At 38.6% G+C, this 24,365-nt stretch overlaps 1 protein-coding gene across 1 annotated transcript in view; it reads left to right on the top strand.

The window, feature by feature from the left end:
* Positions 1 to 7,234, top strand: part of LOC128656982 (gastrula zinc finger protein XlCGF66.1-like) — a 40,887-nt gene extending 33,653 nt beyond the window's left edge. Inside the window, exon 7 of the mRNA XM_053711192.1 lies at positions 7,057 to 7,234. Coding sequence (XP_053567167.1) covers positions 7,057 to 7,187 — 131 coding nt within the window. The 3' untranslated portion in view covers positions 7,188 to 7,234. The remainder of the gene's footprint in view (positions 1 to 7,056) is intronic.
* The last annotated feature ends 17,131 nt before the right edge of the window (positions 7,235 to 24,365 follow it).

The following is a 24,365-nucleotide window of genomic DNA, read 5'->3' as shown; positions in this document are numbered from 1 at the left end:
ATAAAATGGTATTAAGATATTATAAAGTTATTTAAAAATTACCACAATTCATTTATACACAATACTTATACCATTTTAAGGTAAAGATTTCTTGAAATTTTGAGAAGTCCCAATCCAGGTACAACTGTTGATTAAAAGTCCAGGGTTCTCTCCAAAGTCCTTGATACGTGGGATGCAGCTGCTTTCAGAGGTGTGTCACTGAACACTCTCTTATGCAAGAATCCTGTAGCAAAAAACAAAAGAAAAGAGCGCAGCCCCACATCAAGGTAGACGTTTCAAACCTTTATTGTACACGCTGCAAATATCACACTTACAAGATTAAAATAAAAAACCAGCCTGGATCCCAATTAGGGAAAAGAAGTGACGAGTCCCAATCCGGCATAGGGAGCTCTGGTACCGTCCAATGTATATTTGATCGTTCCTTATCCCAGTTAACGTTCCTTTGTTTGGAGCAGCCTGAAGCTCCGCCCCCAAAAAACCATTACTATCTGTATTTTTTCTATAGTTTTTTTACTGACGTTTTATTTGTGGTATGATCTATAAACAACCCATTGCCGTCCCTTGCGTTTGCTGATAAAATTTATTTTCAAAAGAGAAGAAATTGTGGAACAAAATGAATTAAATCCCCTTGGCTAGAAATTGAACTTGTATAGATGGTAAATCACTAAATTTATCAAAAAATTCCTCAAGGGCCTTGACTCCCTGTACATGTGGGATATTCGTGTACAACAAAGTGACATCACAGGATATCCATAGGAGATCTCCATCCCACTCTAAACCTTCAAATAATTTTATCGTTTCAGTAGTATCCTTCAAATAGGATTTGGTTAACTTAACGGTGGGTTGTAAAAACCAATCCAGGTAACATGACAAATTACTAGTTAGAGAACCCACCCCGGAGACAATAGGTCTCCCGGGTGGGTTCAACCTGTCCTTGTGCACCTTCGGTAAGTGATAAAACAAAGGCACAGAAGGGCATGAGATGAGAATAAAATTAGCCTCCTCAGTCGTGAGGATACCATCCTCCCTTACCTTGAGTACAAAAGGATTAAGTTCTAGGCTATATTGGGGGGAGGGGTCTTTATCCAATTTTTTATATATATTCACAAACGCCCAAAGGTCTATATTTTTTTTTTAAAATACTTCATTTATATGAAGAGCATATCATACATATTAACCATCAAGCAGATGTCAAGAAAGTGCATGAAAATACAATATTGGATACAATGCAGTTGTTAACAATGTTTGACAATCTCAGTTTTTTTCTAGTCTTTGAATATGTCCACAATTTGGGACTACGTATGTACGTCTTCAATTTTCAATTTTTTATTACAAACAGAACAAAATAAAATGATCTCCTCAGATCCTTGGCCTAGCAGTCGGGGGGTCCTCTCCCCCCCTGCTTGTTGTAGCTCTAGTTCTTAGATATGTGGTTACAATATGGGAATAACAATGTGGTTAGGTCCACATAGACCGGGTTCATCTATACTAGTTTAATACCCAGGGTGCCTTTATACCGCAATTGTCAATCTGTTATGATCCCCTTTGTCTATTTGGGTTGTCTGTCAGGCTCCAGCTTCCATTCGCCCCTCAATTGGGCGTTTAGGATATAATCTGTGTTTCTTATCAGGTAAATTATCTGTGCCTGTTGGGCAGTGTTGAGAGTAAGTATATAGGGCCCCCATTTTTCCATGAAGCGTGCCGTTCTACCTTGGAGGTCTCAGAGCGTATCAACCTGTTCATACAAAAGCTGCTGGTGTGTTTTGTGTTTGAGTTGGGCAAGTGTTGGTGCTCTTTTATTCAGCCAGTGTTGTAGTATGGTATTTCGTGCCTGGAGTATGACGTTATAGACAAACGGGGAGCTTCTAGCCGGCAGGTCGTGAATATCTAAGAATATTATCGCCCTAGTTTCTTGCTAATTGTGGAGTTCACCCAACTTGTCAACATGCCGCAGAATTTGTACAGACTGGGGCAGGACCAGAGCATGTGTAGTAGATCAGCCTTTGGATATGAGCATTTTGGGCATTTCCCTTCATAGTTGGGTTCCCAAGTTTTATGTATTTTAGGAGTTATGTATGCTACTTCAAGAATCTTGGTGTGCGATTCCCTGATACTTGCTGATAGGGTAGCTTTCCGTGTTTTAACTGTACTTTGCTGTATTAATGTGGGTGGTATGTCCTGCATCTAGGATGTGTGACCATTTCTCACTGATGTGTTGCAGAGTATTAGCATTGTCAGTAGTTTATAGGCTACCCAAATTGATTTGTGTCCCTGCTTGTATATATTGATTGAGCCTACTGTCATTTGTCGGCAGTTTCTTATTTAGCAATTCAGTCACATAGTGTTTTGCCTGTAGGTAAGCATAATGATGATTACGTGGTATGTTTAAAGCTCTATAATTTTATAAAAATTCCACAATAACTTGTGGGTTGTAAAGCTATCTTCATAACCTCTACCCCCAACTTTATTTTAATTATATTTTTTATCACAATTCTTATATTCTTATAGTGTAATACTAACGTGAGGTTTGATGTAGTTCAATCATTCTCCTAGAGTATATATACAGTCACTATAATTTCTTTATATGGATTGAGTCCTTTATTAACTGCCTTAAGGGTAATAGTCTCTCTAATGTTGGTTGGTTGTTTTAATCTATTCTATACTGATGATGGGCTGTCTGCAGTGGGGATAGTACATCTCAATGTTTTATAAAATACCACCAACGTTAACAACAGTAAACAAGTGATAGTGTGTTAGAATATATTTTGTACTGACATCACTCTACCCTCTAGTCTTTTAACAATTTCATCTATAATCCTGGGCTCAGGGGAGATATTTACTTTAGAAGGTCTATACTAGTAGTCATTTTTTAAGACCTAGCTGGGTGTCTGCAACACTTAGGTTGCTTTAAAAAAAAAAAAAAATGCGGACTAACTTCTACATTATCTCATTAAACTAAATTTTCAGCATTGATGGTTCCCTTAACAAGATACCTGTTAACATTTGCTTCTAGCTCCTATACTGTACCTTTAAGTATATTTCAAGTTTTGTAAATGTTTTGCCAGTTCCTACTTGAGTACTTGATACTATAACCATCTGCACTTCCTAATTGCTACTCTGTAACTAGCACATATGGTTCCCTCATTAACATACTATTCAGTATGATGTTATTTCAAGGCCCAGAAGTGGCCGTATATATCTTAAGATTCCTCTAAGTGTATTTCACATAGAATTGGGCCCACAAGTGACCCTTTGAGAAATAGGAGGAACTAATAATGGTAATTCCTGTACTGACATAAATACCCATTAAATTGTTTTAAGTTTTTCTATAGATATCGATGTCACATTCCCTAAGTATATTACATTTAGTTTTTCCACAATACCAAGTCCAAAAGTGGCTATAGACCAAGCTAACTTGCCTTCATTAAAAAAAATTCTGCGGCACACAGGTCCAAGAGTGGCCTTTAAATATACTAGGAGGGTTATATAACCACAAAAAGAGAGGTTTTATTTACATTTGCCTAACTACCACTTGTATGTAGTTAAGAGCACACGTCATTTTTATGTTATGAAAATTGTACTAATCTTTGTATTGTCTGAGTCATGTCAAATTTCATCTGCTTTGTTACTGTTTCTAAAACCTCAATAAAAGAAATAAAACAAAAAAAAAACCCAATGATTTCACACCTCTGAATTTCAAATAAGCAGTAGATTATTTTGTTTCTGAAAAAAAAAATTCTCTCTCATTTTCCGGCCCCCTAAATCATGTGACAGACATCAGCCAATCACAGACTAGAATATTTATACCCTGAGAGCTTGTGCACATGCTCAGTAGGATCTTGTTCCCCAGAAAATGTGCATATAAAAAAACTGTGCAAAATCTGATAATGGAAGTAAATTGAAAAGTGTCTTAAAACTGCATGCTCTCTATCTGAATCATAAAAGAGTGTAAATTTAACCAGAGCACTGAGGTTGCGGTAATTATACTAGTGTAAATCACAATTGCGCTCAAGCGATAACATTTACTTTCAAGTTCTAATACCAGCAGTAAGCCGACGAGCGTAAAAACCAGCAATAAACCCATTATTGCTTGCATGTTTGTGCTCCACTGGTAATCTGGCCCTTAATGTAACATTCAAGTTCTTAAATCGAATAAAAATATTAGGGCTGCAACAACTAATTGGTAAGTTTGATCATAAAAATAGTTGTCAACAAATCTCATCATTAGGTGGTAAGCGATTAGTTTAATCTGATGATCTACTGCAACTAAGATTGTGCAAAAAAAAAAATGATTTTATTTATTTTTTTAATCTTTTTTTCTATCCGATTAATCGGACATTAATCATCCGATTAATCAGATAGAAAAATAAATCAATAAATAAAAATGTTTGCACAATACCATGTGCAGGAGTTCATTGGATTGAAGCAGCTGGTGCTGTGCAACTGACCAACTAATCGCTGACCACCTAATTGATAATGAGATTTGTTGACAACTATTTTTATGATCAAACTTACCGATTAGTTGTTGCAGCCGTAAAAAATTTTTTTTTTATGGTATTGACCCATATCAAAATGTCCCAAGATATATATATTTATATATATATATTTATATATAAAATAAGCATTAGTTGCTTTTGAAGTGAAAATAAAATCTAAACATTAAATTTTATCTGATATTAACCCTTTCGTGACAGGGTTAAAGTGTCTACATCGGAACACCTGTTCCGATGTAGACAAATTGAAACTACGCGATCGTGCATACGATCGCGAGATTTCAATTATTGGATCGCATCTGGGGGGCGTCCCTACAACCCTAGGAACGCCCTCCAGACCGCGATCAAGTCCTTGAAGCGCAGAAGGCTTCAGGACAGCCGTTTGATATGACGTTCTATTCCGTCATAACGGCTTTAAAGCCCAGTGTAAATATGACGGAATAGAACGGCATAACGGCGTTAAAAGGTTAATACTGACGTAGATGTTAAAACAGAAGATATGAGTGTAACGTGCCGGCTGGAAGCAGCAATGAAGGTAAGTGAACATGTGTGTTATGTCTTCTGCTTATGAGGTATTGCCTGGCTTTTGTTTGTAAATACTGTACATTATGTAACCTCAATCATATATTGAGTGTCACAGAGCAATAAAAGCTGATAGTCTCTGACTTTTGGAATACTAGTGCTATATTGTCCTCATGTCCGGTATAGGGGTTGTTGGAATTCTAGTGCTGTATTGTGGCCATGTTAGGTATAAGTGCTGTTAGAATACTAGTGCTGTACTCTATCCATGTCAGGTATAAGGGCTGTTGGAATACTTGTCCTGTATTTTTTCCATGTCAGTTATAGGGGCTGTTTAAATAATAGGGCTGTTTTGTCCCCATGTCAAGCATAGGGTATGTTGGAATATTAGTACTTTATTGTCTTCATGTCATGTACAGGGGCTTTTAGAATACTAGTGCTGTATCGTCCTCGTGTCTGGTATAGGGGCTGTTGGAATACTAAGGCTGTATTGTCTTCGGGTTTGGTATAGGGGTTGTTGGAATACTAGTGCTATATTGTCCCCATGTGTGGTATATAGGCTGTTCGAATTAGGGATAGACCAATATCATTTTTTCAGGGCCACTACTGCAAAGCTAGACACTACACAATTTCTTCAATACTTCCAGTTAAGTAGAACAACATTATAGTGCAGAAAGCATAACATTTCAGCATGTTCTTCTGTTAAGCTTCAGTTTTTTTCTTCATATATTGCTGCCACTTCACTAAAAACCCACTCACTTGGTATACTTTACAGATAAGGGTTAAAAGTAAAGTAAATATATATATATATATATATATATATATATATATATATATGTATATGTGTGTGTACTACCACTAAACAGGGAAAGAAAGGACATGCTGGAATATCAGTGCTAGATTTATTTATTTGCTTTAATTTTTAATATGCTCATAAATTTACTGGATTGCAAATACCTTCCCTGGTACGGAGGAGTGGACTATAAGTTTCTTTATTTTGTCACTTATGGGCAGTTTTATACGTGTGTAACAGCGCCACCTAATGGTCAGAGCATTGTTATCCACTGCTAGAGAATATTGATTCTAGTCTCCTATACTGCATAGCTTTCTACTCAAGGATTGCCTGAACTATAATTTTTTTGAATGTTTTTTTCTATGCCCTTCAAAGGGGAAAATAAACTATTTAAATTAAAACTCGTTAAATATAGCAGCTTTAGTGAAATGTTTTGCAAAAGTGTAAAATGTATCAGAATGCAATAAATGATCTATTTATTACCACAATTAACAAGCAGATTGATTGTATTGCTGACCCCTATGAGCAAATCAAAAGTAATTTAGCTCTGTGTACTTCAGGGAAACTACTGTATGTAATTTTAAGTGCCACTTAAAGATCACATTTTCCATTTCACAAATTATATATGTTTGTTTATGCAAGTCCATTTACAGGCTTGCCATTGGGGCTATGGTAGTTGGTAACTGAGATCCCAGGAACACCTGGGCTTGGACTTGGTTATCACTGCTATTTATTACTAGATGCTATGCTACGTCCAGCTTATATGTGCTATCAGGCTGCAAAAACAAGATGTAGTGCATCATTACATCTGATAACAGAATCCAAGCCCAGGTGTTCCTGGGAGTTTAGCTACCAACTACCATACCCACCAAAGGCAGGCCATTAACAAACATAGATGATTTGTGTCACTTAAAACTACATAATTTCCCTGAAGTACACATAGCTTGCTCCATATCGGCAATATCCGTAATATTAGTTTGTGACCGATTATTTCAGAAATTCTTTATATCGGCCCTAATAATTGGCCGCTCCAATAATCGGTCAACCCCTAGTTAGAATACTTGTGCTGTGTTTTTTTCATGTCCGGTATAGGAGAATGTTTTTTCCGGATGTGACTGCTTGTGGTGTAGACTCAGGTTTATTTACCTTAAATCACACAATTTGTCAAATTTAATATTAATCTTCTTTTTTTTAAAAAAGAGACCATAGAAACTGTAAGTAGTAATTCTTTTGTTTTGTTTTTTATTTCAGTTGAAAATTATGCTGTGATTTCATGTCATTTGGAACAAACAGAAGATCAGTTGTTAAGTAATATTACAGATGCAGCAGAGCGGAACATATGTGAAAATGTTAGCACTGGTGAGTATATATGTGTGTCTTAGGGATATAGGGTACAGGTGAGTGCACATATGTGACATTCAACGCAAAAGCTAACATATCATCTGTAATTTGTGATTATATTTTTTTTAGGTAAATGTTATGCTAAGATTTCATATAACACCACCCACTCACGCAAACACTACCATTCCACATATGGTATAACACTACTACACCAACACAAATAGACAGAATACAACAGCAAATACATCATGACACCTATGACTACGGACGAGACGACTCATAAATTAACCCTTCTGACACAAAACGCCAAAGGACTGAATTCGCCCCACAAACGATCCAAAGCACTCTTAGACCTAGCGAGAAGACAGGTTGATATTCTATTCCTGCAAGAGACTCACTTTAGAAGAAATAGGGAACCCAAATATTTTGGTAAAATATTTAGTTCCCATTATCACTGCTCCAACACCTCTAAGAAAGGCGGGGTTAGCATCCACCTACATAAATCACTCCCTTTCACACACATTCAAACCACTAAGGACTCAGAAGGTAGATTTCTGGGGCTGGTAGGCCTGCTTTACGGTAGACCTATCACACTGATCAATATCTATGCCCCAAACACCAACCAAGCCCCCTTCTTTAAACGCATGTTCAATAGAGTTGTAGATATAATGAAAGGGCCTACATTTGTTCCGGGAGATTTTAACATCCCTCTACAACCAGCCAAAGATAGCTCTAATCCAACGTAGCAATTTCCAAAAAAAAACACAAATGCTCTGTGGACAGGATTGAAGAACCTTACATTACACGACACCTGGCATTTCATCCACCAAGAAACCCGAGATTACACCTTTTTCTCACACCCCAACAAAACACACAGCCGTTTAGACTATATCTTCTCCAACCAGGCAGCATTGTCACTGGTCCATAGATGCAACATTTCCCCCACATCGTGTTCAGACCATTCGGCGGTAAAACTGAAAATATCTTGGCAAAATACAGCTACTACACCTTACATCTGGAAACTTGATAACACTTTGCTCAATGACCCAGACACGGTCACAAAACTTAATATTAGTATTAAAGAATATTTCCACCTAAACACACATTCGACAACTAACAAATATGCAATTTGGGAGGCACACAAATGTGTGCTCATAGGCGAGTTAATTAAACTAAAGGCCCAGCACAAAAAAATTACACCGACAAAAATACGAGCTATCAAACGCATTCACTCGCCTCGACTTGGCTCACAAGCTATCCCCCACAGACTTCATTATAGCAACCGACCTGCAAAAGGCCAGACAAACATTAGACGATTTCCTACAAATCGAATATCAGACACTCTGCGCAAAAACCAACAGTATGTTCTACCACAAGAGCAATAGGTCAGGCAAACTCCTAGCAAGAGCCTTGAAAAAAAGAGACTTAAATCATACATAAACTAAATACAGCTACCCAACCCTCCCGTCACCATGAAAACAACAAAAGACAGCTTATACAATCCTTCCATAACTAGTAATCTGCCCTTTACAACATCCAAAAAGATGCCCCAGCACAAGGGTCTTCCCCAGACTTGATCACCTATAATCTCCCACGTGCAACTACCCAATATAACGCCTGATCAAAACCTGACCCTCAACAACCCCATTTCTCAACCTAAACTTCTAGCGGCTATCAAATTGCTCAACTACAGGAAAAGCCTGGGGCCAGATGGTTTCACCGGAAAATACTATCACACTTTCTCCTCCCTACTTTCACCTTATCTCATCCAACTCTTTAACAAGGTCACAGATGCTAATCCATTCCCCCAATCAATGTTAGAAGCCCAGGTGGCAGTAATCCCGAAACCAGGTAAACCTTCTACTACACCCGCTAATTTTCGCCCAATCTCCCTTCACCACAATACCCTCCCTGTTGACACCCCTTTGTGAAAATCCAGACTACCCCATGCAACCACTACGACAAACGACCCAAACACCTAATATCACCAATTCTCTCCCTTGCCTTACAATTATTCACGACCGAAAAATCAAACCTCTAACGGAAATTGCTCACATTCTGGGAAATGTACATTTAAACTGGTTTCAACACCAACAACTTGCAGATTTCATCTATAAATGCTCTCAAAAAACGCAACTTATGCGCTCACTGACCAGCTTTGAAAGCAGTTGCTTCCTTGACACGCTCAGTAGGGGCTTTCTATCCTTTTCATATCAAATGCTCATGAAACCATACCACACATCCCTCCCCTCATTCACACATAAATGGGAGATACAAATTGGCACCACTGTAACCCAAAAGGAGTGGCTAAATATTTTCTCCCATATGACAAAATCCTCGTCGCCAATCTATGTAATGGAGATGAACGTTAAACTATTATATAGATGGTACTATATCCCATACCAACTACACACTATCCTTCCCACACTCACACCAGAATGCTGGAGGGTCTGTAAAGCACTCGGTACCCCTACACACATTTGGTGGACCTGCCCAACCGCCCAGACATACTGGGAATCTATCAAAATAGAGTTCAAGAAGATCTTATCCACAACCCTTGAACTTAATATATGGTTTTTCCTTTTCATTAAATTCTCCCGAGTAAAATGTAAACTGTGCCTAGCATTATTGACCATCATGACAAATTCGGTAAAAAAGGCTAATTCCTAGAAATTGGAAAAGCCACAATCTCCCATCTATCGAAGTTTGGAGGGAATCAACTTCCCAATCCCTCCAATTGGATAAATATCATTATACTCGCAACAAACGAAAAGACGATTACCATTCCATCTGCTTTCTATGGGAAGAATATCTTAACTCGACACCCAACGCACCCACAAATAGCACCCTTCCATCTCTCCCAATCCCAAACCCGCCTATCCCATTCCAACAACAGACTTGAAGCCGCGCCTCATTCTCTCAAACTGGTCAGAGGGTCACCTCCGTAGCCCAACAAGGAAAACACATATGCCTTTCTCTGCAGGAACAACTACTTTTTGTTTCACGTTAAGCTCCACCACTCATTCATGTAATATCTTATGCATGTTAAAGTTGTACATACAATGATCAGCAAATACATAACCAAGCTCTGTTTGCAACCCACTGTATATAACCAATGCAAAGGAGAAACTGTCACTGATTAATGTTTATAAGATAACAGAGCTCTGTTGCATATGTAACTATTTGTATTTTTCATTGGATTTATCGTTTGTACGTTTTTCAATAAAGCCTTTTGAAACCTTAAAAAAAAAAACATTCATATAACACAGAAGAAACAAAGTATGTGGCTAATGTGCCTGAAGCTCCGGAGCGTGAAATATGTGATATTGTACAGGTGAGTGTACGTGTGTGACATTTCTAAGGAATGCAGGGCACAAGTGAGTGTATGTGTGTGACGTGTCTGAGTGAAGCAGGGTTTATGTGAGTGTATGCGTGTGACTTGAGGGACCTAGGATGTAGTGAGGGATGTTTCTCAGGGACGCAGGGCACAGATGAGGGTATGTGTGTGTGTTTTTCAGATATTACAAATTCCTTGTGCAGAGCTAAAAAAGCTAAAATGGGACTATATTTATGTGATCTATGCAGGTGATATTAAGTCTAGAGTTACACTTAATGCTGAACAAACAAATGATCTGTATGTTAATAGTCAACTGGAAGCTGTGAAGCAGGAAATCAGTGACAATATCAGTACAGGTGAGTGCACGTGTATGATGTGTCTGTGGGATACAGATCACCTGCCCCACTAGGCACAGGGAGGTTTTTATTAGGCAAGAGGGAGAATTTGTTTTTATTTTTTGGAGCCTCCCAATAAAACATTTTTAGCCTGTTATTTGTAGGTGATATTGCATTTAGACTTGGATTTTAGTCATAAATTATGAGTGCAAAAGACTGAAAATAGTTGCAGTGGGTATTGAAAAGAATCACCCCTCTTGAAAATAATCACATTTTGTTGCTTTGCAGCCTGAAATAAAGACAGACACATTTTTTGTTTATCCAGTTGTAATTATTCAGTGCAACTTATAACAGCCAAGTGAAAGATATAACACCAACATGTCAGGCAAAAATAATGACAATTCAAAAACAGAATCACTGAGTTGGAAAAAGGATCACCCCCTTATGTCAGTATTTTGTTGAACCACCTTTTGCTTTAATTACAGCCTTTGGTCTGTTGGGATATGTCTCTACTAACTTTGCACATCTAGAGGCCGAATTATCATATGTCTGTCGGACCTGATCCGACAGTGCGGATCAGGTCCGACAGACATCGCAGAAGGCGGAGAGCAATATGCTCTCCGTATTCAGCATTGCACCAGCAGCTTACAAGAGCTGCTGGTGCAACGCCGCCCCCTGCAGACTCGCGTCCAATGGGCCGTCAGTAGGGAGGTGTCAATCAACCCGATCATACTCGATCGGGTTGTATTGTGGCGATTCCTGTCCGACTCATCAGAGCAGGTGGACAGGGTTATAAGTTGTGTTTCTGGCGAGTCTGAAGACTTGCCAGAAACACAGGCCCTCAAGCTCCATACGGAGCTTGATAAATGGGCCTCCTAGACTGTGCAATATTTGCCCACTCTTCTTTGCAGAACTGCTTTAGTTCCGTTAAATTTGAGGGTGACCGTTTGTGGACTGCAGTCTTCAAGTCATGCCACAGATATTCAATGGGGTTTAAGTCTGGGCTCTGACTAGGCCATGCAAGAACATTCATCTTTTTTCTCCTTCAACCACTGTGTGGTCAATTTTGCTTTGTGCTTTGGGCCATTCTCATGTTTGAAGGTAAACCTTCCCATTGACAACTTCCTGGCAGAGGGCAGCAGATTTTCCTCAAGAATTTGACAATATTTTGCCCCATCCATTATTCCTTCTATCCTGACAAGTGCTCCAGTGCCTGCTGCAGAGAAACACCCCATAAATAGGATATTACCAACTCCATGCTTTACTGTAGGTATGGTGTTATTTGGATGGTGAGCTGTATTGGATTTCCTCCAGACATATTGCTTGGTATTGAGGGCAAATAATTAAATTTTTGTCTCATTTGCCCATAACACCTTTTTCCATGTGGCCTCAAAATCTCCTATTATTATTATCGGTTATTTGTATAGTGCCAACAGATTCTGCAGTGCTATAAACATAGGCGGTATACAAGGTAAAATTTATAGGGATCAAATGGGTAGAGGGCCCTGCCGAGAGTCGCACTGTTGTAGTCAGCTCTTATGAGGTGATCTGCAAACAGTTGGACTCATAGGCTTACATGCTAAGGATAGTCCTGGTGGATAGCAATGGAGGAGAGGAACTGGTATTAGGAAAGGTTAGTGTAGGTTGTATGCATCCCTGAACAGTAGAGTCTTTAGGGAGCGCTTGATGCTTTCAAAACTAGGGGAGAGTCTTGTGGAGCGAGGCAGAGAGTTCTACAATATGGGAGCCAGTCTGGAGAAGTCCTATAAGTGGGAATGTGAGGAGGTATCAAGAGAGGAGGAGATTGTGAGCAGAGCGAAGGGGACGGGAAGTAGAGTATCTGGAAACAAGGTCTGAGATATAGGAGGGAGCAGTGCAGTTTTTTGTTTTTAAATATTTATTTATAACCAGTAGTGTACAGTCTTACCAAGAGAAGAATAAAAAAGAAAAAAACAATTGGCAGAAAAATCAGCAAGAAACAGGGCACGCCCCTTTTTTTTTGTGCCACGCAGGGCCAAAATATCACACAAAATAAAATTACATCTTTGAGTTGCAGGATTACATTCTTCTTAACATAGTATAAAGGGCTTTAAGGTTGTACACACAACTGGAATTTTCAATCAAGTTTCCTATCTCAGGCATTTAAACATAAACCCCAAACAATATAAAACACAAAAAAGTACAACAAATCAATAAAAAAAAATGAAAGAGACTTTTACATGCCCGCCTTAAGTACGGCTGTACCTTAGCTCATTTCTTCCCTTATCTCTACCCATTGATGCGGTATCTTTTCTTCCAGAACCAGAGTTAAAAAGGATACTAGATTTTTTAACAGGCATATAAATTGCCTTTGTGTCTCTAATGGCCAGTCTAGAATTAATTTTAACCATTTGCTTAAATATTTCCTGAGATTTGACTCCTTGCTCAGTTTGTTGTCCTATAACTCAATTCTCATTTGTTGGTTAATTAAATTGATGAACTCACACAGGTCCGGGGCTTTTTTTGATTTCCACTTTTTAACTATAAGGTTTCGTGCTGCCATTATAGTGGTATTAACTAAGAGTCGGTCTCCTGGCTGTAATGGATCTTGATAGAGGAGGAAAATCCTACTTGCGGTGAATTCAATTTGCGACACCACATACTTATTTAACCAGTAATTGACCTTACCCCAAAACTGTCTAATCTTGGGGCAGGACCATAAACAATGTAAAAGATCAGCCCTTCCAGCCCTACATTTATAGCAATTTATTTTGGAGTCTTCACCTACCCATTTATTTATTCTGTCCGGGGTTAGATAGTAACTATTAATGATTCTCCAATGAGTTTCCCTCCAACTAATTGTTGCTGTTGCTCCCATACTTAACCTAATACTATTCATGACCTCCTCTTCCTGAATAGCTGGAATAACCTTTTGGAGCTTCTCCCTAATTTCCCTTATGTGGTTTGGGCCTAGTTTTGCATATAGTGTATTATACCAGTATGATAGTGATCTGTGACCTGCTTTATAAAGTTTAAACCCCGCCTCTAGCTCAAGTTGATTCCATCCTAGCTCACTAGACTGAGATAACATAGTGATAAAACTTCTGGCTTTCAAGTAGGCGAAGAAATATCTTTGAGGAAGATGAAATTTTTTTGATATCTCACTATATAATTGTATCTTATTTGTACCTTCTATAAGAAGTTGTGTGAAATATGAAATCCCTTGTGTGCGCCATTCTCTAAAGACTATGTTGTTTTGCCCCGGAGAAAAATCCGGGGTTCCCATGATCGGGAGATATTGAGATTTTCTGTAATCGACTCCAATTGTATTACAATATTTCTGCCAGGCCAGGATAATGTTTGAGATTGTTGAAAACTGTCTAATGTTCTCTGGTAGCTTAGCGTATGTATGGTGTAAAGCAGATTTTAGACTAAAAGGTGTTATTAGATCTGTCTCCACCTCATAAAAGGTAATATACTGTGCCTCGAGAATCCAGTCTATCCCATATTTTAACATTGCTATCCAGTTGTAGTAACGTATATTTGGCAAGGCCATACCCCCAAATTTTTTAGGGATAGTTAGTCTATCTACAGAAATCCGTGGTCTCATCTTACCCCAGATAAACTTGCTACATGCCTTATTGTACTTAATAATGTCTTGCCTTGAAATAAACAGTGGGAGATTTTGCAGAAAAAACAACAGACGCGGAAAGACAATTGTCTTAACTATCATGATTTTAGCCGAAAGGGAAAGAAAATACATATTCCACCTTTGTAGCTCCCTGTGTAATTTGGAAAAATAATCAGCATAGTTGAGATTATACCAACCACGTGGATCCTTTCCCAGAATGATTCCTAGATATTTAATATGCACTACTTCCCTAAACGGATGTTCACAATAACTATTTTTATTTTTGTTGATCCATAAAATTTCTGACTTTTGATTATTAACTTTATAACCCGTAAACTTACTGAACTGCTCTATGATCTCAAGACTTACTGGGATATTTGTTCTAGAGTTACTGAGAAACAAGATCTGTTTTGTCATGTATTCCTGTTTTGTGGAATTTGTGGAAATGTTCTATAGTTAATAGGACTCTACGTATATTTCTGGCTACGTTCCATCCCGGCATGAAGCCTGTCTGGTCTGAATGAATTATCTCTCCAACTACCTTCTTAAGCCTATCTGCTATGATATCCATTAAGATCTTATAGTCATTATTGAGTAACGATATGGGTCTATATGCACCCATATCGTCTGCCTGTTTACCTTTTTTGTGTATGAGGGTAATTATTGAGTCCATAAAATACAGAGAATGCATTCTGTTTTGTAAATAATATAGATTGAATATTTCTAGTAAAATATCGGCTATTTCTGAATTCAATATCTTATAGTATTCCGCCGAGATACCATCCGGGCCTGGGGCTTTCCCTAACTTCATTTTTCCTATGGCAGTTTTCACTTCCTTTAAAGTTATTGGTAGATTCAGATGAGCCAGTTTCTCTCTATCAATTTTTGGGAGATTAATCTCTTTCCAGAATCTCTCCTTTGCCTTCACGTCTACCTTCCCTTGAGCGTATATATTTTGATAGTATTTATAAAAGGCGTCACAAATTTCTGTTGTTTTAGTGTATATTAAATTATTGTGCCTTATTGCCATAATCCTATTTTTATTTTTTCTAAAGTTTCTTATTCTAGTCAAATGTTTAGCAGATATACCCTGCGGTCCCTGCCAGTAGTGTTTATTCTTAATCTCTTCCAGGGCCCATTTTTTGTTAAAAAAATAATTCACGTTTTGCTCTGGCGTTCCTATAGCTGTCCCACGAAATTCTATCTGGCCTTATGATATATTTTCTGTATGCATTTTTCAACTGATTCGCTAATTGTAGCTCCCTGTTGGCCATTTTTCTTTTCAATCTTACCATGTAATTTTTAATTTCCCCCCTCATAACCGCTTTACCAGCTTCCCAGAACGTTTCTATTTTATCCCTGTATGTGTTGTTTAAATTACAATATTCCCGCCACTTCTGAACAAGCCAATTACAAAAGCCTAGATTATTGACTATATATCCTGGAAATCTAAAAGTATTAACATTTATTCCCTCTTGGCCATTGAGAATTACTTTTAGGGTTATTATGGCATGATCCGATAGCCCAAAGTCTGAAATTTCAGATTCTCTATCTAACTTTAATATATTCTCGTCAATTAAAAACAAATCGATTCTGGAGAAATTCCTGTATGTTTTAGATTCGCAAGAAAATTCTCTTGCATCCGGATGTTGTATCCTCCAAATATCTTTTAATTTTAAAGTCTTGCAAAACTCTCTAAAAAAGCTAGCCTCCCTATTATATTTTCCTCCACTTTTCTTCTGTAGGAACCTATCTATTTCTGGATGTAGAACCATATTTGAAGGCCCCTGCCATAATCAGATTTTGACCTAGATACGGGACTAGTTTATATTTAAGTTTATTCCAAAATTCTTTGTCTAGTACATTTGGACCATACACATTACAGATTGTCCAGGTTTTGGCAGCAATTTTAATTTGTGCAATTATGTACCTGCCCGCTATATCTGCATCAATACTGGTTATACTATATGTTAAATTTTTATTTATCAGTATGGCTACTCCACATTTTCTTGTGGCACAAGGTGTGGCTAATATTTCAGCAATCCAATTCGGTTTTAACTTAGGTATCTCTGCGGACTTCAAGTGTAATTCCTGTAGGAGGATTATATCTGGGTTGTATTTTTTAAGGGTTTTTAGAATACCTTTGCGCTTAATTGGTGATGTCACTCCCCCAATATTCCAGGATAAAAAGTTTAGTTTCCCACTCATTTACTCCCTTTATACATAAGGCTAGAATTCATAGTCTCAAAAAACAAAACAAAAAAAAACACAAAACAAAGGTCTCTTTGGGGAGAAATCCCTAGTGTTCCTCGGTATCTTCTCTTTAGGTTTTTTCTGTTGTTAGATCACCGAATGACTATTGGAAAGTATGTGTGTAATGGTACTGTTGCTGTTGGAAACAGCAGAGGGGGGGAGCAGTGCAGTTGAAGGCCTTGTATGTCAGAGTCAGAATTTTGTGGTTAATCCTGGAGGCAAGAGGAAGCCAGTGAAGGGATTGGCAGAGAGGTGCAGCAGATGAAGCGCAACGTGTAAGGAAGATGAGGCTGGCAGATGCTTTCATCATGGATTGTAAAGAAGCTAGGCGGCAGCTAGGGAGACCAGAGAGGACGGAATCGTAGTAGTCGAGGCGGGAAAGCATGAGAGAGTGGATTAAAATCTTAGTTGTGTCTAGTGTAAGGAAATATCTAATTTTAGAGATGTTTTTGAGATGGAAGCGGAAGAATTTAGCCAAGGACTGAATGTGAGGAGTGAAAGAAAGATCTGAGTCAAATGTGACCCCAAGCCATCGGGCATGCGGGGTAGGGGTAATGATGGAGTTGTCAACAGTTATAGAGAGATGGGGATTGAGATTTTAGGAAAAGGGGGGAAAGGGAGCTCAGTTTTAGAGAGATTTAGCTTAAGGTAGTGAGAGGACATCCAGGAAGAGATGTGAGAAAGACAGTTAGTGACACGGGTTAGCAAGGAAGGAGATAGGTCTGGTGCAGAGAGGTAGATTTGAGTGTCATCGGCATAAAAATGATATTGAAGTGTAGATTGAGAAAATGATATTGACGTGTAGATTGAGAAGAGAAGGGGACCGGGGACAGCGCCTTGCGGTACCCCAACAGAAAGTGGTAACGGGACAGAGGAAGCCCCAGAGAAGGCTACACTTAAGGCACGGTTAGACAGGTAGGAAGAGAACCACAAGAGGGCTGTGTCACAAATGACGAATGATTGGAGGGTTTGGAGCAAAAGAGGGTGGTCAACAGTATCAAAGGCTGCAGATAGATCAAGGAGGATAAGCAGAGAGAAGTGGCCTTTGGATTTTGCTGTAAGTAGGTCTTTGGTAACCTTAACGATTGCTGTCTCCGTGGAGTGATGGGGGCGAAACCAAGATTGCAGTGGGTCAAGGAGAGAGTTTAATGTATGGAAATGGGATAGGCATGCATATACTAGCTTTTCAAGAAGCTTTGCGGCAATAGGGAGTAAGGAAATAGGGCGGTAGTTGGACGGAGAGGTTGGATCGAGAGAAGGTTTTTTGAGGATAGGTGTGACCAATTCGTGTTTTAGAGATGAGGGAAATATACTGGTGCTGATGGAGAGTTTGAAAATGTGTGTGAGTATAGGAGTAAGTGTAGAAGAGAGGGAGGGGCATTAGCTATAAGGGGATGGGGTCGAAGGGACAGGTAGTGAGGTGAGAGCAAAGTATAAGTGCAGAAACGTCTTCCTCAGTAATGGGAGAAAGAGCTAAATTTATGACTGTGGGTTTTGGTTGATTGCAAGCTTTTGAGGGCGTGAGAGACTGGAAGTATGTTGAGAGCTGATTTAGTTTCTGATGGAATCGATTTCGTTATTGAAGTGGCTGGCAAAATCTTGAGCTGAGAGAGAAGTTGTATTAACCCTTTAAGGACACAGCTTTCAGTTTGCTCAATTGTTTTATGACGGAAAAATTCCGTCATATGTCCTTAAGAGGTTAAGAGGTGGGAGTGGGCGGAGAAGAGTTTTGAAAGTGGAGAACAGACGTTTTGGGTTTGAAGAAAGAGTAGAGATAAGAGTAGAGAAGTAATGTTGCTTATAAAGATTAAGGGCAGAGTAGTAAGAGTTCAAGATGAACTTGTAGTGAAGAAAGTCAGCTAAAATACTCCTATTATAAATTTTTCTTCGCTCTCTTGGTATCTTAATTTAAAAAAGCATGAATGTAAGCTTAGGAGACGGACCATTTTTGGTTCAGTACCCTGGGTAGCGCTTGCTGATTGGTGGCTACCCTAAGCTTACATTACAACTTTTCAAATAAAGATACCAAGAGAACGAAGAAAAATTGGGCTCTGGCATCTAGGATAAGGGTTTGATCTTTCTCCCTGGACAGCCACACCTCTCTGTTTTGCATTGACTGCACTTTGGCCACAGACAATTGTTATTTTTTCACAGTTTCTGTTTCTCCTTCTTTCATACTCTCTTCCCTCCATCTCTTATTGCATGTGTGGCTGACCCAGAGGTTACGTTTTAATCAGTGCTATGAGTATAGGTTGCTCCAGTGTTTTAAAGGGATATTAAAAAGTGATAACATGAAAATAGTAAATAGTATTATGTGGTTTCTGGCTTTTATCCCCAAAGTAAATATCAGGTTTACAATCTGATAGAAGGCTCAACCCTTTTCTATCTGCTTACATCACTATATAAAGTACAGCAAAAATAGGCATTAACAATATTATAATTTTGCTAACAGAAGTATTTGCTAATTGCAAAAAAGAAATGGGAACAAACATGTACATCAGTAAAACTTACAGATTTCTACAGCTGCAGTTCTTGTGGTTAGCTCACCTCTCAGCCCCCCTCTGTTGGGGTGTCACCCCCCCCCCCCCCATCATAGGATGTCTATTTTTCAGTTAATTCTAAGAACATCTTAAACCAGTGGCGTATTTAGATTTTGTGCTGCCCTAGGCACTCAAAATTCTGCTGCTTTTTTATAGATAATATTTTTTGTTTAGGGTGTAAAATTACTTTTTTTTTTAACTACCTTGCAACAGTAAATCCTTAGTGTAAAAGTCAAACCGTATCAGTCGATTCTGCCCTATACATTCAACTGCCTAAAATGTTCTCTTTATCACAAGGTTATAAAGATTATTTGTTTAAAAAAATGTTTTCAAAAAAATGAAATAAACGCAAATTTTTATATTTACACTTTTTAAATCAAAGATATGCTAGTAGTTGGCAGCCTCTAAGTTAAAATTCAGCTGTGTAAAATTGCAAAATTGGATTGCTGAAAAAATGTGTATATCCTCTGAGTAAAACAGTTTGGTTATGGTACGTTGGTCTTATAACGTTACTTATCCCAACCCTCTGTGTTACTGTGCTTTTAATTATGTTACCGTTATGACAGCCATTGATAATTGGTGGCAATACCTATAACCAGTGCCTCCTATGATTGCTTCAGTGATATCTGCCGTGACACTCCACTTGTATTCAACTCACATTGCATTCAAAATGCTAGCAGCAAATTCTCCTCGGCCAAACACTGTCCGTCTGGAGTGTTCACTGGTCCTACATCCCCTCTCACAATGTGGAAACTACGCATGTTTCTCCTGCGCTATATTGGGCTTCTTCCAGGTTCATTGTGTCATACAATAAAGCCTGAAGAAGCCCAGTAATGGAGATCAGTATACCTTGAGGGGTGTGTAAAAGAGCCGTAGTTCTATGCACACCAGATTATGTGCCCAGAGTAAGACACATTAGAAGGATAAGCCGGCACAGAGGCTCCAAAAATTGGCTCCCCCTTTAGGCTGCTGCTCTAGGCCCAGGCCTAGTTTGCCTAGGCAGTAATACGCCCCTGTCTTAAACTCTATATGACACCTTTAACCCTTAGGCGACATTTTATCACAACCAGTAAGCATAGCCTAAAGAATATAGACTAGTAGCTGAACCTTTACAGGGGCTTAACTAATACCTATCAAAAGTACCCCTATCTCACTCTGTAACTACAGCACCTATTATAAACAACTAATAGCAATGTAAACCTAAATACAAAGGCAATAGCATTAAGGGGAATCACTCACCAATAATTGAAGCAAGAATTTATATGAGAATGCTTAAGAGTAATTAGCACAAACGTATTGCTATAATGATTAGCTATAGAAAAAAAGGCCAAATAGAGGCAACTGGGTCACATTTGTAGCTGCATTCGGATGTTGTCACTCCCTTCAACCTCTGCTCACATCCCAGACTCCCCAGACCACCTGGCCTGGCTGAACAAGGAACCCAACCACTCCCCCTCTGTCCCCCCCCCCCCCCGGACTCTTAACCTGCATAGTCCAGCAAGCACGCCAACATCCACAGTTAAACCAAGTTTTTCAAATAAGTACATTTGTTCTCTGTGCTAGCTTGGTCCTTCTCATCCATATGCTAGTGCGTCAAGAAAAGTTATGTGCACACACACACAAGCAAGTCTGCTTTTTCTTCTTTTTTAATAACTTTATTTGTAGTAATAAGATCCATTACACACATAACAAACCTGGCAGAAATAATACAAATACTTCGTTATTTTCACAAAGCCGAAGTCAATACATAGATCAATAAGTACAATCTTGATTAAATAAATAAATGCAGACCCATGCAGTTGCCATGTAGAGGCCAGGAAATGAAAAACAAAAAGAGTCACTTCCCACATGGCAAACCAGATAGCAATAGCTATTTTACTTTGTTGCTGCAGAAAGCAGAAATCTTGTGTTTCATAGTAAGTATAGTCCGGATAGGTATGAGCAGGTCAAGATGTTTTTCATGTAGTGACCTGGATCCTTTTTTTCAGTATTTATACAAAAAAGAAAACAGAAACATAAAACAAAACCTTATAAACAATATATATATTAACTTACTCAGAGTGCTTCCAGATCGCCCTCCACAGACAGGCGCCAGTAAGGAGGGAAACAGGGGGAGACCCAACCAACAATACACTCAGACAAAACGCCAGTTGCCCTTGAGATTCTCATTTAAGATATATATAACAGTGGCTGTTAAGTATAGTAGATAAGCCTCCCATTTATGAAGAAAACATTTGATTCTTTTCTCTGGATCTCCTTTTGTATCGGCCTGTTCAACCAACATCTGAGCATGTATATTTCTAATTAGTTGTTGTAAGGGGGGTGTTTTGTTACTTGCCCAACCTGCCAAAATGAATTGTTTTGCCAACCCAATAACTGTAGATATGAAGATATCAAAATTAAATTTCCTATCTTTTGGTATTAAGAATATTACATGTTGAGCTGAAAGGCACACCTGTGATTTAGTTAGTTTGGGCAGCCAATAAGAAATTTTGTGCCAAAAACTTTTCAATTTGGGGCAATCCCACAACAAATGGATCCAGTCTGGTGAGGCATAACTATATTTAGTGCAGATATTTTCAGCCCCGGGTAGCTATTTAGAGCGGAGACCAGGAGTTTTATATAGGCTTGTTGCAGGATTTTCAGATAGGACTCTCTTAGATTTGCTAAAATAGTTACGGCCTGTATCTTATTGAAACTTAGCATTAATAAGTTCCTTGTCTACTGTTAAGTTTTCATAATTGAGCCATTTGGATAATATCTTCTGCATAGCAGAATCCTCAAAGTGTTGAAGTATAAGGTTATATGTATTTGTAATTTTGTAAGATTCCTGCTTTGTTAGCGTACACAGCCTGTCAATATTGGTTGATTACCTAGTGAGCAAGCCATCTAATTTCAGCTTATTGATATGTCTACACTGGAAATATGCAAATCTATGGGTGTTAGGGAGATCATATGAGTTTTGCGATTCTTGAAAGGGTATGACTTCCAGCGTTAAAGGGTTGAAGAGCTGTTTGAGTGTGGTGAGATGTTTCTGTTGCCATAATCTGAATGTTTTCGTAGTTTATCAAGGTAAAAAACGCAAATTACATTGAATTGGTAAATATTTACTTACAGATTTCAGCACCCCCATATTCTGCACAACTTGGCCCAGCCAATCCAATGTTAATTTTGTTAGTGTAGCCCAATTATACCATAAAATGTTAGGGAGGCGAAGCTCACCCCTACACAATGGCATTGTTAAGTAGGTCTTCCATATCCTATGTTTTCCCCCCTCCATATAAATTGTCCCAAAGCAGACTGCAACAAATTAGCGTCCTGCTGAGTAAGAAGAAGTGGCAAAGATTCTTCCATAACTGATAATAGTTGTTGATCCATTTCCCCATTGTTCTCAATAGCAGGGGGTCCAGGAGCATCTAGTACTGGATTTTTTTTTTAGTTCTTCTTAAGTTTGGCGCATAAGGTTACTATTAAAAAATGTGATATTTATTATTCGTAAAATTTGGTTTACCATTTGGGACCCGAGTGGTCTCCCTTAGTTTCAGACTACCTATTCTAACTTTATGTTGTACATGTTAATGGAGGTCCAAGAGTGACCTCATGAGTCAATAAGTGGGTGTACAGTTCCTTAGGCAAACAATGTTTAAACTACAACTGCTATTTGTCATATTATTAAGTAGATTTTTATTGTTTCTGACCTATACTGGCTGTAAACTATTTTTTCTTTGTGTTTCTGGTATATTGTACAAATGACAATCAATGTTTGTAAGCCTTGCATTGAAAAGAAAAAATTCATTCAATTGGCACATCCATACTAAATAACTTTATTTAAAAATTATTTTGCGGGGGGCGTGTCCGGGCAGCGTTGGGAGAGGACGCAAAATCAGAGAGCTCTAGGCTGAGTCTATTAAACTTACAAGTTTTCAAAGCAATCAAGCAATATAGTTGGAAAAAGACTATATATTCAAGCTAACGCAAGCCAGCTGATCATTAAAATACCAAACTTGAATATATTTATGACGCCTATACTCTGATCTGGACGGTTGAGGCCTGGTAAGCTAGGGCCTTGGATTTCCTCCCCCGGTACGCCGGGTACAATAGCCGATTAGTGAATATCTACACGTGGCATTCGCAGATATACCTATTTACGAATGGAGGAGGACCAATACACAAGGATAAGAGCTTTCTCCAACATTGGTGTGTCCGGTCCACGGCGTCATCCTTACTTGTGGGAAATATCTCTTCCCCAACAGGAAATGGCAAAGAGTCCCAGCAAAGCTGGCCATATAGTCCCTCCTAGGCTCCGCCCACCCCAGTCATTCTCTTTGCCGTTGCACAGGCAACATCTCCACGGAGATGGTTAAGAGTTTTTGGTGTTTAAATGTAGTTTTTTATTCTTCTATCAAGTGTTTGTTATTTTAAAATAGTGCTGGTATGTACTATTTACTCTGAAACAGAAAAAGATGAAGATTTCTGTTTGTGAGAGGAAGATGATTTTAGCAGACAGTAACTAAAATCGATTGCTGTTTCCACATAGGACTGTTGAGATGAAGTAACTTCAGTTGGGGGAAACAGTTAGCAGACTTTTCTGCTTAAGGTATGACTAGCCATATTTCTAACAAGACTGTGTAATGCTGGAAGGCTGTCATTTTTCCCCTCATGGGGATAGGTAAGCCATTTTCTTAGTCTCAAACAGAATAAAGGGCTTAATATGGGCTATAAAACTGGTAGACACTTTTATGGGCTAAATCGATTGCTTTATTTGGGCATTTTATACATGTTTATGATGATATTTCACATTTATAAGCTTGGGGAACGTTTTTTAACGGCAGGCACTATGTTAGACACCTTTTCCAGTCAGGGAGGGCCTTCCCAGTTTTAGGCTGAGCCTCATTTTCGCGCCATTACTGCGCAGTTGTTTTTGAGAGCAAGACATGCAGATGCATGTGTGAGGACCTGAAAATAGCTGGAAAAGTTTCTAGAAGGCGTCATTTGGTATCGTATTCCCCTCTGGGCTTGGTTAGATCTCAGCCAAAGCTGTAGCTGGGACTGTATAGGGGTTAAATTTGTAAACGGCTCCGATTCCGTTATTTTAAGGGTTAAAGCTCTGAAATTTGGTGTGCAATACTCTTAATCCTTTAAGA

This window comes from Bombina bombina, chromosome 4 (genome assembly GCF_027579735.1).
Source record: "Bombina bombina isolate aBomBom1 chromosome 4, aBomBom1.pri, whole genome shotgun sequence".
In the NCBI taxonomy this organism is placed as follows: Eukaryota; Metazoa; Chordata; class Amphibia; order Anura; family Bombinatoridae; genus Bombina; species Bombina bombina.
This window is presented reverse-complemented; position numbering and strand designations above follow the sequence as displayed.